Raw genomic sequence first — 13,253 nt, 5'->3', positions numbered from 1 at the left:
CGTTGCATTCAGCGGTATACAGAGAATGGCCTTGTTGAAACCACTGCTCTGATTCAAAGGCAAATCATGACCGTTGTCCGCCTAGTACCATGTCCATTAGTCGACCAAGGTAATTCCAGCAATGAGTATCCATAGAGATCCAACATCATGGTGATCAATCTACTGCGGTGGACTACCGGCCGCATCGGACCCGCGGGTGGCCGCGGAGATCCGTTCGCTTGGTGGAGTATCAAGGGATCTATCACCACTCGCAACCTTCTGTTGCTCAACTCGGCTGCCACAATTTTGACTTGAGGGGGAATTTGGCCCGTCAAGTAGGAGTAACTATGACCCAACTGAACCATGGTCCAAACGGACAGAGTGCTAGTCACGATTGGGTATCAGCATCCGTCCATGGCATGTTGCAGGGTGAGCGACTGGCAGCAAGGTTGAGCCAGTCTAGATCGGCCTCGAGCGGCCTCGAGCTTGGCCTCCAAAGATCGTTCTGCTTCATTCCACCACACAGTGAGGTAAGGCGAAGATAGGCTTTCAATATGGACAGGTGCGTTCCAGTGACAATGGAGAAATATCGAGTTGCCCGAGCTCCACATGCACTCGAAATCAACCGCTTCTTACAAAATACACTGAGTGACTGATTCCACGGAGACTGAGGTGCCGAGAGTAAAAGCCATAGACACTCTTTGGGTATAGTGAGTGGCATCGGCCCTTCGGGAACAGGCACGCTGACTTCTTCACGTTGTCCAGATCAAATCCATCGTCAGATCAAGTCCACTTTCATAACTTAGCGACGAACTTCTTGCCACCCTCCAAAGAACACAACCCGTCGGTCATCCGCACCAGATCCCTCCTCAAAATCTTCCCCGTGGCGTTTCTCGGGAGCTTATCGACAATCCAGACACCGCCTCTAAGCTTCTTGTAACCGCTGACTTGCTCGTCTATTGCTTTGTGGATTTCCCTCAAAGCTCCAACAATCTCGCGCCCCTCCAGTTTGTTTGTGTCGTCTTCTTTCAGCACTACCCATGCGGCAGGGACCTCCGTCAACTGGCTCTCATCCCAGAGGGCCCCGACGCCAGACTCCCTCACAAGAGGATGAGAGTTGAGAATCTGCTCGAGTTCCGTCGGACTCACCTGAAAGCCCTTGTACTTGATCAAATCCTTTGTTCGCCCAACAATTGACAGCCGTCCCTGCTCATCTATGCGGCACACGTCCCCGGTATTGTACCACCCTTCGACGGGGAACGCCTCCCTGTTCGCGCTCGGATTGAATGCGTAGCCCCGCGTGATATTCGGACCCCGGAGCCATAACTCCCCAGGACCGCCCAGGGGTGCGTCTTCAGTCGTTCCTTCCTTGTAAAGAGCGGCCTCTATACCGGGCAAAAGCTTCCCAGTACATCCATCGGGGACAACTTCGTCAAACCCCTGGTAGGCCACATACCCAGCCGCCTCCGTCATCCCGTACGCCTGAATGAGCCTCCACGGCGCTCGGCTGAGTAGCCTCGAGAGTTGCGCCGGCTTCAGCAGCACGCCGCCGATATTAATGACTTGTGCCTTGGAGAAGTCATATCGCTCCGTCACATCCGAGTTTGCTAGGCCTAGCACCACGCTCGGTACGCCTTGGAACATGGTCGCTTGTGTAGAGCCCACGAGCTCGCCAAATTCTTCGATGCTGTACTGCGGCATCGCGTGATGGAACATACCGGTATACGGGCCGAGAAAGAGGGGAGCCGTGGTCATGGCGATGTGAGCCCAGGGTGTGAATGCGACGATTCTGCAGGCCGAGTTGAACATTTGGCGCTTGTGGTCTAGGGCGACGAGTTGCATGACGTTAGCGACGAAGTTGTAGTGCGTCAGCTCGACACCTTTTGGTTTCCCTGTTGTTCCAGATGAAAGGTGTATTGAGGCCAGTCGTTTCGAAGTGTCTGGCCAGTGTGGTATGGTGAGCTGCCTTGAAGCCATAAAGTCATCCGGGATATGTCTCGCTTGTCTGCTTTGTTCCACGATAGACAGTATTGGCGGTGGTTTCCAGAGTACTCCTTCCTGACGAAGCTCGCTCGCCGCCACATCCACGGCGTCCCGGATGGCGGTCTCTAATATTGAACCATACGCAACGATGAAGTGAGGTCTTGAGACCGCGATACCGTGGCCAATCTCAGATGCCTTGAGAGCATGGTTAATGGGACACACAACACCGCCTGTCCAGAGGATGGCATGGAAGATCTCGAGAAACTCGACACAATTTGGCACCACAATGACCCAGCGTGCCTGATCCGGTGGATTCAGCTTTTCCGCAAGCCCCCTTGCAATTCGGCCAGCGCGGTTCCGTAGCTCGCCGAGAGTGATGCTCCGGTTTGTCAAACTATCGGCGGCGATGACATGAGACTCGGGTATTGGGCTCGCGTTTGTGTGAAGCAATTCGGTGAGGTTCAGTTCGCGAGGAATCTCGATGCGTTTAGATGTGTATATCCTCATGGTCGTGATGGTCGGTGCATTCTCTCTTTTGAGTTTTGGTCTCAAACACACTGTCGGATGAACGAGCTCTCGACAATGACATGAACAACCACAAGATCCCAGGATGAAAGGAATAGTCGCAGAGTCGTATTCTCGATCAGCGTCAGGAACAGTCGGTACGAAATAGTCCGACGATGACGGCGAGCAAAAGAGCCTTACTTTGTCTGAGCCGCTTATGCTGTTGAACTCGCGCTTACATCCCACCTTTCCTAGACAACTAGAGTTACCGCGCGGGATGAGTGAGCGGCTTCTGCGGACCTTATTCGACGATTCCCTGCGTCGGATAATGAGGCAAAAGGAATGCGCGGAGTAGCAGGGAATAGGTTGGCTACTGAAAGGCAGATATCCCTTCAAGCGTCGCCCTAAGGCGAAATGCAATCAGCAACCCTCCACAAGGTAGAGGAGGGGGGGAGACCGAGACAATGATGTGCGGAGAAGAGAGCACCTCTGCATGAAACTTCTGAATCACCATGGTCTTGGTCGCACTCGGGGAGCATCCGCAGGCGCAACTCTGCCAAACAGACTTTCTGCGGCGATCCTTGTGGGACGCTGTAGGTGCGAGGTCAAAACGTCGAGGCGGCAGCTCGAGCGGCGCCGTCGGCACGGTTCGGTGTTTTGAAGGGCGAGAGGGTCATACGATGGCCTCAACGTCGAAAGAACGTTTCTAGTGCTCGAATGATATATCCGCGGGCTCTTCGATTCAAGGTTAAGTCACACTAAATAACATTCATCCTGCCATATGGATCCGCCTCGACGACCTATACGCATCGGCAATTGCTCTGGCGCCATCAACGACGGCATTGATCAGATATACCGCCTGGCCAAGTACGGCAATGTAGACGCCATCACTGCCGACTACCTCGCAGAGTTTAACATCGCCTGGAAGGCAATCGAGCTCCAGACCCAACCAGAGCTGGGATACGAGCCAAACTTCCTCGAGCAACTCGCCTGGCACAGTGGCGATGCAGCGCGCCTCGTCGCCGAGAAAGGCATCAAAATCGTCCACGATGGCGGAGCCCTGAACCCCCGGGGCCTCGCCAACAAGACGCACGCATACTTTGAGAGCCTTGGCATCCGCGACGTCAAGATCGCCTGGGTAAGCGGCGACAACGTGACCGATGCCGTAAAACGCGGCGCGTTCGGGCGAGTCATGCATCTCGACCAGCCCGGCGTCGAGTTTGATCCGCACTCGCAGGGTGACGATCTCCTCGCGGCCAACGCCTATACGGGCATGGCTGGCATCGTGCGTGCGTTGGAGCTCGGCGCCGACATCGTCATCTGCGGGAGATGCACCGATGCAAGTCCCGTAATGGGGCTTGCGACGTGGTGGCATGGGTGGAAGACGACGGAGTACGATGTGCTTGCTGCGAGTCTGATGGCCGGTCACTTGATTGAGTGCGGACCGTATGTGACGGGAGGGAACTACTGCGGTCAGCGTGAGGTGCCAGATCTCCATCATGCCGGGTTCCCGATTGCGGAGATCGGAGCCGATGGCGGCGCTGTCATCACGAAGCCGGAGGGTTCCAATGGGCTGGTGTCTGTTGATACTTGCAAGGCGCAACTGCTTTATGAGATACAGGGCGTCTACTATCTCAATCCGGATGTTGTAGCCAATATTGAGAAGGCAACCTTCACACAGCTTGGTAAAGGTCGCGTTCGACTATCGGGTGTGAGGGGTTTGCCGCCACCGTCTACGACCAAGCTGTCCATCTGCTTGATGGGAGGGTACCAGGCCGAGATATCGGCGTATGCGACTGGCCTAGACACCGACTTCAAGTTCGAGGTGCTTAAGAGCCAGGTGTTGGGCCAAATCAACCAGTCCGATTTTACGACTTTGAGCATAGAGAAGTACGGTTCATCAGTGGCAGATCCGCGGTCACAAAAGCTATGTACGACGCAATTCCGCATGTTTGCACAGTCTCGGACCAAGGCAGCGTTTGAGCAGTTCAAGAAAGCAATCTTCTATAATGGCTTACAAGGCTATTGTGGTCTTCATCTAGGTATGGACTGGAGGACTATGGAACCGAGGCCGTACGTCAGGTACTTCCCGGCCCTGATACCACAGTCCCGGATTCCCCTGTTCGTGAGTTTCATTGGTGGTGAGAAACAGCATACCATCGAGGCACGTCAGGATGGCGGCACACCCCCTCGCCAGCCCGATTACGATGCCACAGTGCCGTTGTCGAAAGTCCAGCTGTCCAGGACAGTGAGGAGACCGCTGGGGGATCTCGTCTTTGCGCGGAGCGGCGACAAGGGGGGCAACGCCAACGTGGGCTTCTGGGTACGCAACGCTTTAGCGTGGCCATGGCTGCAGGCTTTCATGACAAGACGGAGGCTCATTGAGCTGCTAGGAGATGACTGGCAAGCTCGTTACGTGGTGGAAAGGTGCGAGTTCCCAGGGCTCTGGGCGGTTCATTTTGTGATCAAGGGGATCTTACAGGAGGGCGTTAGCAGCAGCAGCGTGCTCGATGGGTTTGCGAAAAGCCTCGGGGAGTTTCTACGTGCCAGAGTTGTTGGCCTGCCGGTTGACTTGGTCAAGGTTGAGGATGACCGCCGGCCACACAGATTTGAAAGCCGTGCCCGATCATCAAGGTTATGAAATCTCGAAAGTTTTTTGTATATGTGAATAGACAGGCCCTCTCTCTGAGAAGTCACTAAAAGAGGATCGACAATACCTTTGATTGAGTAGTTCGCGGAGGGCTCTTTCGCAGTGTCAACATTACTTGTGACCCACGACTGGCCGAGGGGATAGACTGCGGAGTACCTCGGTCAAGGTTAAGCGCCTGAGAGCGCCATTTTGGCAGTGCGACAGCGTGGTCAGTCGTCTCACTTAGCGGTCTGTGTCCCCTGGCATTTCAGCCTGTTGCTGAGGCCATGTCAATCTTTGTCAACCTCTCTATCAGCAACTTCATTACTCACCATCATACTAAGTACTCGGTTCAACTCGATAGAAATAAGACTACACGCCATGGCTTCGAACGATAGGCCGGTAAAGAACGCATCTGGCCTCTACGACAATGTTGATTTCCGCAAGGCCGCCGGCTACGAACATGCCCCCATCAAGTGCGCCTACAACCGCCGTGATGTTCTACTCTTCGTAAGAAGCATCTCTGCATCTCTTGATTATGCTCAAGCCATGTTCTAAGAGTGGCTGCCATTATGTTGGGTCAATGAAAGTGCCAGCTAAACCACTTGCTAGGCGAATGCCATCGGCTGCCAGAAGGAAGAGTTACATTTCCTCTACGAATTGCACCCAAACTTTGCCGCCTTCCCCACGTTTCCAATCAATCTCGCCTTCAAGCAGACGGACCAAGATGTCTTTGACTTTATTGCCCGCACCGTGACCGGCCACGTCCCGGGCTGTCCGCCATTCGACGCCCAGCGTTCCGTGGACGGAGAGAGAGGCATTGAGATCCTCCGCCCCATCCCCGTGTCTTCGGATGGACTTGACTTGGAGGTTCGAAGCAAGGTCATCGGAGTCTATGACAAGGGTGCGCAGGCGTTTCGCAGGAAATCGCGAAATACAAGGCTAACTCGCCTATAGGCGGCGCAATGATTCTTGAAGCAGAACAGCTGCTGGTCGACAAGAAGACCAACACAGCTTACACCAAAATGACATCCACCGCCTTCGGCATAGGACAAGGCGGCTACAACGGCCCCCGGGGCCCAACAAAGCCGGCCGTGAAAGCACCAGATCGCGCCCCGGACGCTGTGCACATCATCAAGACCACCCCGGAGGCAGCTCTTCTTTACCGCCTCTGCGGCGACTACAACCCACTTCACGCAGACGAGGCATTTGGGCAGCGCGCCGGATTCAAGGGGTCTATCCTCCAAGGCCTGGGCACCTGGAACATGGCTGCACATGGTTTGCTACAGAAGTTGGGCGGCGGCGACCCAAGTCGTTTTAGAGCGTACGGGGCCAGGTTCAAGAGCGTCGTTTATCCCGGAGACACCCTCGAGACGCGCATGTGGGTTGTCAAAAGCGGAGGCGGGGTGGACGATGTTGTCTTTGAGACGATCGTGAAGGATGATGGACGAGTTGCTCTGTAAGTCTACTCCAGGTGGCATCCTCACCGCCAAACCCTCCTTGTTGCGAGAAGGGACGCTGACAATCACGAAGGTCCAATGGCTACGCCAAGATTTTGCAAGCGAAACCAAAGATGTGATCTTTATGCCGCGCACGTGGAAGCTTTCCAGGGATACAGCTCGTGGCCTTCAGAGGAGGTTTCCGTCTTTGAGGCAGAGTTTGCGCCGTGTATCATATTCGTCCAAACTCGGACTCAGTCGCGAATATAGGTCCATCTGTGCTGCTGCAATACCGGTCGTCTTATGACTTTTCGAGTCAGAAGAAGGAGAAAGAGTTGTCCTTCTTGAGTCGGCAGAGTTCAATTGAAGGAAACGACGACACTGGCCAACAGGTTGAGGTAAGGCTTGTCCGTGCAGATTGCGTGCTGTTTGAACGAAGCATCTCATCGGCATACCAGGCAATGCTGGCCAGTGTCAAGTAGTCAAAGTTTCTGTTGGAGAAGACCAAAGTTGACCTCGGCAGGCCACACATCCACGCAAATATCTCAAGATAGCATCAAAAATGAGGTTGGATTAGTCTACGAGGGCACAAAGAGCAAAAGTTGCGTCGAGGGGGAATCGAACCCCCGGCTCCCCGACGCTGCTTGATGGCAACGGAGAATTTTACCACTAAACCATCGACGCGATTCGTTGGATGAAGATATTGCGAGCTGTAAGATCTCTTGTAGCGAGCTTGCGTGGCCGCCAAAATTTTGTTCAAATCCTCCCAGCTACAGATGCGAAGGAAACCACTTGGGGTCTCTCTTCTCACGATATGCCGCCAGTCCTTCAGTCGCGTTCTTGCTCCGAAGCATTGCCTCGGCCCATAACTCCTGTCCGCGCATAGTCGCTCTGCTAACGCCAGTCTCCCATGCTTCCCGCGCCGCCAATCGCGAGATAATGACGCTGTCGGGACTCAGTCCAGCGATCTGGCTAGCATAGTCGAGTGCTCTCTCCAGAAGCCTCTCTTGCGGCACAATCTCCTTGACCAATCCCCAGTTGTGTGCCTCTTCTACTGATAATGTCCGGCCTGTGAGTATGAGATCCATCGTCCGGTGATTACCAAAGAGCATCATGCAACGGGGCAATGCGCCGGCGAGGGCAGATACGCCGCGGAGGACTTCGGGGAGACGAAATGTTGCGTTTGGTGAAGCAAAGATGACATCGGCGTTGAGAATGGCTTCAAAGCCACCACCTACATGCCCGTATTAGCTCTATCTTAGCACCTGCATCCGCAGCAATGTCCTCAAATTCCAATGTCAAGCATACCGTGAGCGTGGCCGTTGCATGCGACAATGATCGGTTTCTTCCCTGTCCGATTGCTCATGCCCGCAAATTGACCTGGTGGGTAGTCAAAGGCGACGTCGTTTGTCTTGATGATATCCAATCTCTGCTTCAGGTCCATGCCGGCGCAAAAGGCCTTGGTTCCAACTCCCGTGAACACGGCGCATCGCAGCTCCGGTTCGGTATCATACCATTTCCACAATGCACCGAGTTCTATCGTCGCCTCCACGAGGAGACAATTCATATGCTCCGGTCGGTTTATCTTGACAAGAAGGATGTGTTTCCGCGGAAAGGATATCAGACTGTGTTCAATATGCGGGTAGGGATTCTCAATCCAAGAAGGGACTGGCTTCTTCGTCCTTGGCGTCGCCATCTTCGTGATCGAGTGGCTCGCTTGGCTGTGAGTCTTACTTTGGGTTACTTGGTGCCGATGCCGTGGAACGCTGCGCAACCTGTAGTGATCTGTCTCGTATCACCCTGTTGCTGTACCTTCGAGGCTTCGATACCTAACTCTGGTGTTCCAAAGAGTCGAAGTACCTCTCCATCATCCTTCTCGCCAAGTTGATCAACAGACAATCACAAGATGTCGTAGACACACCTCGTCACGTAATGATACCTGACTTCCCGGCCAGAGTAGTGCACAGTGACCTGCCACACATGCCCAATGCCCACAGACGAGAACGAGCGCAACCCCTCCCCTAACGATCCGTTGACGGATGCTCCCTAGCGAGTCGCATAGGCAAGCCGCCTCGGCAATCCAGGCGGGAACATCCCTGTGGCCCATCACTGCGGGGTGTCCCACGATTTCGCTGTCCCTCTTTCAACCGCTGTAAAGACGCCAGAAACGTGTGTCCCGCTGAACACGATTGGAGAGCGAGTCAAAGCCCCTGCGAAACCTGGCGCAATGGCCGTCGAGGAAGGCCAAAGCATCGGGGATGTGTGCCATGCAGGCGGAAGCCTTCTTACCCTCCCCCGATGGACGCGCCACGGAAAATAGCCCGAGTGGGGGTTAGGTGAATCTTGGATCCGGGATGTTTCCTTCGAGGACCGGATGCTAGGATTGTCGTGTGTTCTACGACTTTATTCGAGCCCGCGAAGCTTAATAGAGGGCGGGAGTATGCAAACGAACTCCGACACAAGCAGTTGACATCGTGATAGTATCACCAAGTGCGCAACGTGATCACGGCACATCACAAGATCATCAAGACTGCTTCAACAAGCTCGAAATAAACCGGACCGTAGTATCAGAAAAATCCTCGGCATGATGGGGTTCAAGACAGAAACACCGCAGCCAGCAACGCCAGTTTTTCTCAGGCTTTCATACCCAGCTCCCCGGGTATTGCTTGTTCGAATGGACAGGCCAAAAGACCTCAACGCCATGTCTACAGCAGCCCAGTGGGAGATGGACTCGGTCTGGAAATGGTATGACCAGGAACCAAATCTCAGCGTCGCAATCATCACAGGCACGGGAAGGGCCTTTTCTGCGGGAGCAGACCTCAAAGAGTGGAACAACAGCATGGCCGACGACGCCGATCCAAGCCAGCGCATGGGCAACGCGCCTGCTTTCAAGCCCTTGAGCAGGAGATTGGGCAAGAAACCAGTCATTGCCGCAGTCAACGGTCTCGCCATGGGTGGCGGGTGCGAATTCGTAGTCAACTGCGACCTCGTCGTCGCCGCCGAAGACGCTTACTTTGGGCTTCCCGAAGTCAAGAGGGGCATCGCGGCCATAGGCGGCGCTTTGCCGCGACTCATACGGACCATCGGACTTCAGAGAGCAAGCGAATTCGCGCTGACGGGGCGTAACGTCTCGGCGCGGGAGATGGAGCAATGGGGTATCGTGAACAAGGTAGTGTCCAAGGAGAAAGTTGTCGAGGAGGCGGTGCGTTATGCCAAGATGATTGCAGCCAACTCCCCGGATGCCATTATATGCACTCGAGCTGGATTGAGGCAGGGCTGGGAAACGGCATCTGTAGAGCGAGCAGTTGAGTGGACGCTGGAGAAGGAGTTTGCAGAGCTGCAAAAGGGCGAGAACATCCTTGAGGGCCTCAAAGCATTCTCTGAGAAGCGAGAACCCCATTGGAAAGGTAGCAAATTGTAAGATGGACGGGATCTAATTCCAAACATGCCGTTCGAAGGGGGGAAGCAGAAGATCCCGTCTGATGAGAAACCCGGACGAACTAGATCTGTGTGGCCTTCCTCTCCCAAAGCTTTTGCTCGACCACCGTCTAGACTAATCAAACCCGTCGTCCGAAACCAGTTGAGATCGACCAGCCAGGTTTGTCCTTCTTTGTATATAGTCGAAGTATTGAAAAGGCTACCAGGACTTGGGTTGCATGCGCTGGCAACTGCACGTTTTTGTCAGCGTTGCAGATAGACCAGGTGATGGGAAGTGAGGGCAGCCATCACCAATATCGCCCATCACATCAGACTGGTGTACCATCGGTCCGGCCCCAAAACGGGTTTCAACTATCAGTCCAGTGCAGCGCCTTTCACCAGCTTGATATCCCGTCCCGATTCAACAATTTGAGTCAGCAGCGAGCTAATGATTCGAACCACTGTCGCGGCCAGATGCTGAAATCCCAAAGTTGTTGTGCTCAGGTCGTGGGGTGGTCTTCCCCGCAGGCCGGCGCAGGGAGAGGCCCCGACTGCACAACCAGACTCTGTGAAAGAGTTTCGAAGAGGTTCGAGTCTTCCGGGGGACACCTTGGTATGCGTATGCCGTGGGACGGTGAAGCCGCGTTACTGCGTGTGAAGAGGGAGGGGCGGGCGGGCAGAGAAACAGATGGACACATGCAGGCAGACAGACAGACGGCAAGCAAGTCAGACCAAGACTTGCATTGCATGTCTTGGGGTTCATCTTACTGCTGACCTTGTCCCGTCACTCAACCCTCATTCGACACTACGCCGCACATATACAGTCCTCCGTCGACGTCTATAGATGGCACGTTGGTCGAGAAAGGTTGTATAAGACTCGAGCACGGCCTAGAGCGCGCAAGATCCCGCCCGTCGAAACCCGTGTGACGACTTTCAATTCGAAATACCGACATACTGCGAGCTGGTTCCCGCATATCGATATACCGATCATCCATCATGGATATCTCCAAGAACGAGTCCTATCGCGAGTTCGATGGGGCTTCGCTGGAGAAATACCGTGAGTTCGACCGCGATACCGACCGAGACGATGCTTCTTCGATCCGTTCCGAGGCGCTCGGCGATGATCTCCCTCCAGGCTACTACTATTCTCCTCAGTTCCTAGGGGCCATGGCGGTTTGTCGACACCTTTGCCAAGACCTGGATGTTCACTAATATCATCTAGGGGTTTTGTCTTTCAGCAATGTCGGCATACATCTTCTTGATCCTGCCAACCAACGTGCTGACATTCATCAACGCTGATATCGGTTAGTACATCCGGTAATGATGTAAAAGATGTCATATGCTTACATTAGATAGGTCCGAGCCCATATATCTCCTGGGTCAACATTGCCAGAACTCTCTCGCTGTCATTCACCTACACGATCCTGGGCCGCTTGTCAGACCTTTTCGGAAGACGATGGTTCTTCATCGGTGGCAACGTCGTCGCCATCGTCGGAATCGTCGTGTGTGCTGTGGCGCACAATGTCGAGACACTCATCGTTGGTGCCGCCATCTATGGCCTGGGCGAGACGGTCCAGCTGAGCTTCAACGTTGCCGTTGGCGAACTGGTTCCCAACAAGTACCGTCCTGTCGTCTTGTCTCTCATCTTCTTGACCAATGCCCCCATCTCCGCGTTTGGCCCTTTCGTTGGTGAGTTGATGGCGAGAGGCCCATTTGAGGATACATGTAGTTGCTCACTATATCTTAGCCCGGAAATTCGTCGAGAACCCCAATCTCAGCTGGAGATGGTGTTTCTACGTCAACATCATCGCCGTGGGACTCGCCATCGTTCTCTTGTACTTGTTTTACCACCCACCCACCTTTGAGCTTCTCCATGATCGCAAGACCAAGCGCGAGCTGCTCAAGGAACTGGACTGTAAGTTGACTTTCCTGGTTGGCCTCTCATATCCCCTCAATGCTAACATGATGCAAAGATCTTGGCATCTTCCTGTGGACTGCTGGCCTCACTCTTCTCCTCATGGGTGTATCTTGGGGAGGCGTCATGTTCCCTTGGGACTCTGCAGCTACCATCTCGAGCTTGGTTCTTGGTGTCGTTCTTCTGGTGGCACTCTTCTGCTGGGAGGCCTTTGCGGATCTGAAGTATCCTGCCATCCCTATCAAGTTCTTTGCCAACCGTGGTTTCATGGCACTTGTGTGCTGCGCAACGGTTGCTACAGTAAGTATCCCCCACCCCCTCCAACAAGTTCTGCGTGGCTAACAGATTCGAAGATGTTTTACTACTCCGCTGTCTTGCTATGGCCACAGCAGGTTCAGGCCTTGTACACGACTGATATCACCTACGGCGGTTGGCTCTCGGTAAGCAGACCTCAGACCAACGTCTCTCGCATGCAGCTAACAGTCATTAGTCCACTGTGGCAAGTGCTACAGCGCTTGGTCAAGTTTGCGCAGGAGGCATCGTGAAATGGGGAGGCAACGTCCGGTACTGGATCATCTTCGCGACCTTCTGCATGGTCGGCTTCGTCGGGGCGCTCGCGTCCCTGACCCCTGAGACACTGAACACAGGAATCGCCCTCACCATCCTCGGCCCGTTCTTCGTGGGCTTCATCGAGCTGGCATCTCTCGCTCTGGCGCCCCTATTCTGCAAACCCTCAGATATCGGCCTCGCCTCGGGTCTCCTCGCATCCATCCGCTCGGCCGGAGGCTCCATCGCCGTCGCCGTCTACACGACGATCCTGTCAAATCGCCTGGCAACGGAGATCCCGGCAGCTATTCGCGGCCCAGCCGTTGCTGCGGGTTTGCCCTCAAGCCAGCTCCCGGCCCTTGCAAAGGCAGTGCAGGCCGGAAAACTGGCCGCATTCCCTGGCTTGACGAGTGCCGTCAAAGCTGCCGTGGCAAAGGTGCTTCCGACTGCGTACTCGAAGGCGTTTGAGACGGTTTATCTGGCGAGTCTGGGCTTCGGAGCAATCGCGATTGTCGGATGCTTGTTCTCCAAGGATGCTCAGAAGCATCTGACGAATAAGGTGGAAAGACGTATGGGTGATGGGAAGAGAGCTTGAAGGAGACTCGAGTTACTTGATCAAGGGGCAGAGTGATGGGGGGACTTGTAAGTGTATAGATCGTCACGCTTGTAGCCAGGTTGTAGGAACGATTATCGCACGATTTGGTTTGAGGTGCTGGTGACTGTATTGCTTCAACTTCCTTCGCCTTGATTGTCTTCATTGCATGTGGCTACAGGACCGCAACCATCTATGGTCGCAATGGATGAGAAAATTCTGACTTCGCTCGCAGCAAGACGCTGCAGA

General features: G+C 54.4%; 7 protein-coding genes across 7 annotated transcripts; 4 read left to right on the top strand and 3 right to left on the bottom strand.

The window, feature by feature from the left end:
- Positions 1-774: 774 nt before the first annotated feature.
- Positions 775-2,469, bottom strand: CPAR01_06886 (AMP-binding enzyme; the record flags this gene model as incomplete). The annotated part of the gene is made up of 1 exon (XM_060491157.1): positions 775-2,469. The coding sequence occupies one exon, from the start codon at positions 2,467-2,469 to the stop codon at positions 775-777; it is 1,695 nt and encodes a 564-aa protein (XP_060350031.1).
- A 778-nt stretch (positions 2,470-3,247) lies between these two features.
- CPAR01_06885 (uncharacterized protein) lies at positions 3,248-5,107 on the top strand (the record flags this gene model as incomplete). Its single annotated transcript, XM_060491156.1, has 1 exon — positions 3,248-5,107. One exon carries the CDS (start codon positions 3,248-3,250, stop codon positions 5,105-5,107), a length of 1,860 nt encoding a protein of 619 aa, XP_060350030.1.
- Positions 5,108-5,476: 369 nt separating this feature from the next.
- On the top strand, positions 5,477-6,674 carry CPAR01_06884 (peroxisomal multifunctional enzyme; the record flags this gene model as incomplete). Its single annotated transcript, XM_060491155.1, has 4 exons — positions 5,477-5,605; positions 5,708-5,999; positions 6,053-6,554; positions 6,629-6,674. 4 exons carry the CDS (start codon positions 5,477-5,479, stop codon positions 6,672-6,674), a joined length of 969 nt encoding a protein of 322 aa, XP_060350029.1.
- A 630-nt stretch (positions 6,675-7,304) lies between these two features.
- CPAR01_06883 (carnitinyl-CoA dehydratase) lies at positions 7,305-8,230 on the bottom strand (the record flags this gene model as incomplete). Its single annotated transcript, XM_060491154.1, has 2 exons — positions 7,305-7,768; positions 7,843-8,230. 2 exons carry the CDS (start codon positions 8,228-8,230, stop codon positions 7,305-7,307), a joined length of 852 nt encoding a protein of 283 aa, XP_060350028.1.
- An 891-nt stretch (positions 8,231-9,121) lies between these two features.
- CPAR01_06882 (enoyl-CoA hydratase/isomerase) lies at positions 9,122-9,955 on the top strand (the record flags this gene model as incomplete). Its single annotated transcript, XM_060491153.1, has 1 exon — positions 9,122-9,955. The coding sequence occupies one exon, from the start codon at positions 9,122-9,124 to the stop codon at positions 9,953-9,955; it is 834 nt and encodes a 277-aa protein (XP_060350027.1).
- Positions 9,956-10,451: 496 nt separating this feature from the next.
- Positions 10,452-10,649, bottom strand: CPAR01_06881 (uncharacterized protein; the record flags this gene model as incomplete). The annotated part of the gene is made up of 1 exon (XM_060491152.1): positions 10,452-10,649. The coding sequence occupies one exon, from the start codon at positions 10,647-10,649 to the stop codon at positions 10,452-10,454; it is 198 nt and encodes a 65-aa protein (XP_060350026.1).
- Positions 10,650-10,947: 298 nt separating this feature from the next.
- CPAR01_06880 (fungal trichothecene efflux pump) lies at positions 10,948-13,007 on the top strand (the record flags this gene model as incomplete). Its single annotated transcript, XM_060491151.1, has 7 exons — positions 10,948-11,124; positions 11,174-11,255; positions 11,308-11,640; positions 11,699-11,866; positions 11,925-12,166; positions 12,220-12,306; positions 12,357-13,007. The coding sequence occupies 7 exons, from the start codon at positions 10,948-10,950 to the stop codon at positions 13,005-13,007; spliced, it is 1,740 nt and encodes a 579-aa protein (XP_060350025.1).
- Between the last annotated feature and the right edge of the window lie 246 nt (positions 13,008-13,253).

Source organism: Colletotrichum paranaense (assembly GCF_030867605.1).
Source record: "Colletotrichum paranaense strain IMI 384185 chromosome Unknown Scaffold_5.1, whole genome shotgun sequence".
Classification (NCBI taxonomy): domain Eukaryota; kingdom Fungi; phylum Ascomycota; class Sordariomycetes; order Glomerellales; family Glomerellaceae; genus Colletotrichum; species Colletotrichum paranaense.
Note: the sequence above shows the minus strand (reverse complement) of the source record. Positions and strands in the feature narration are given on the sequence as shown.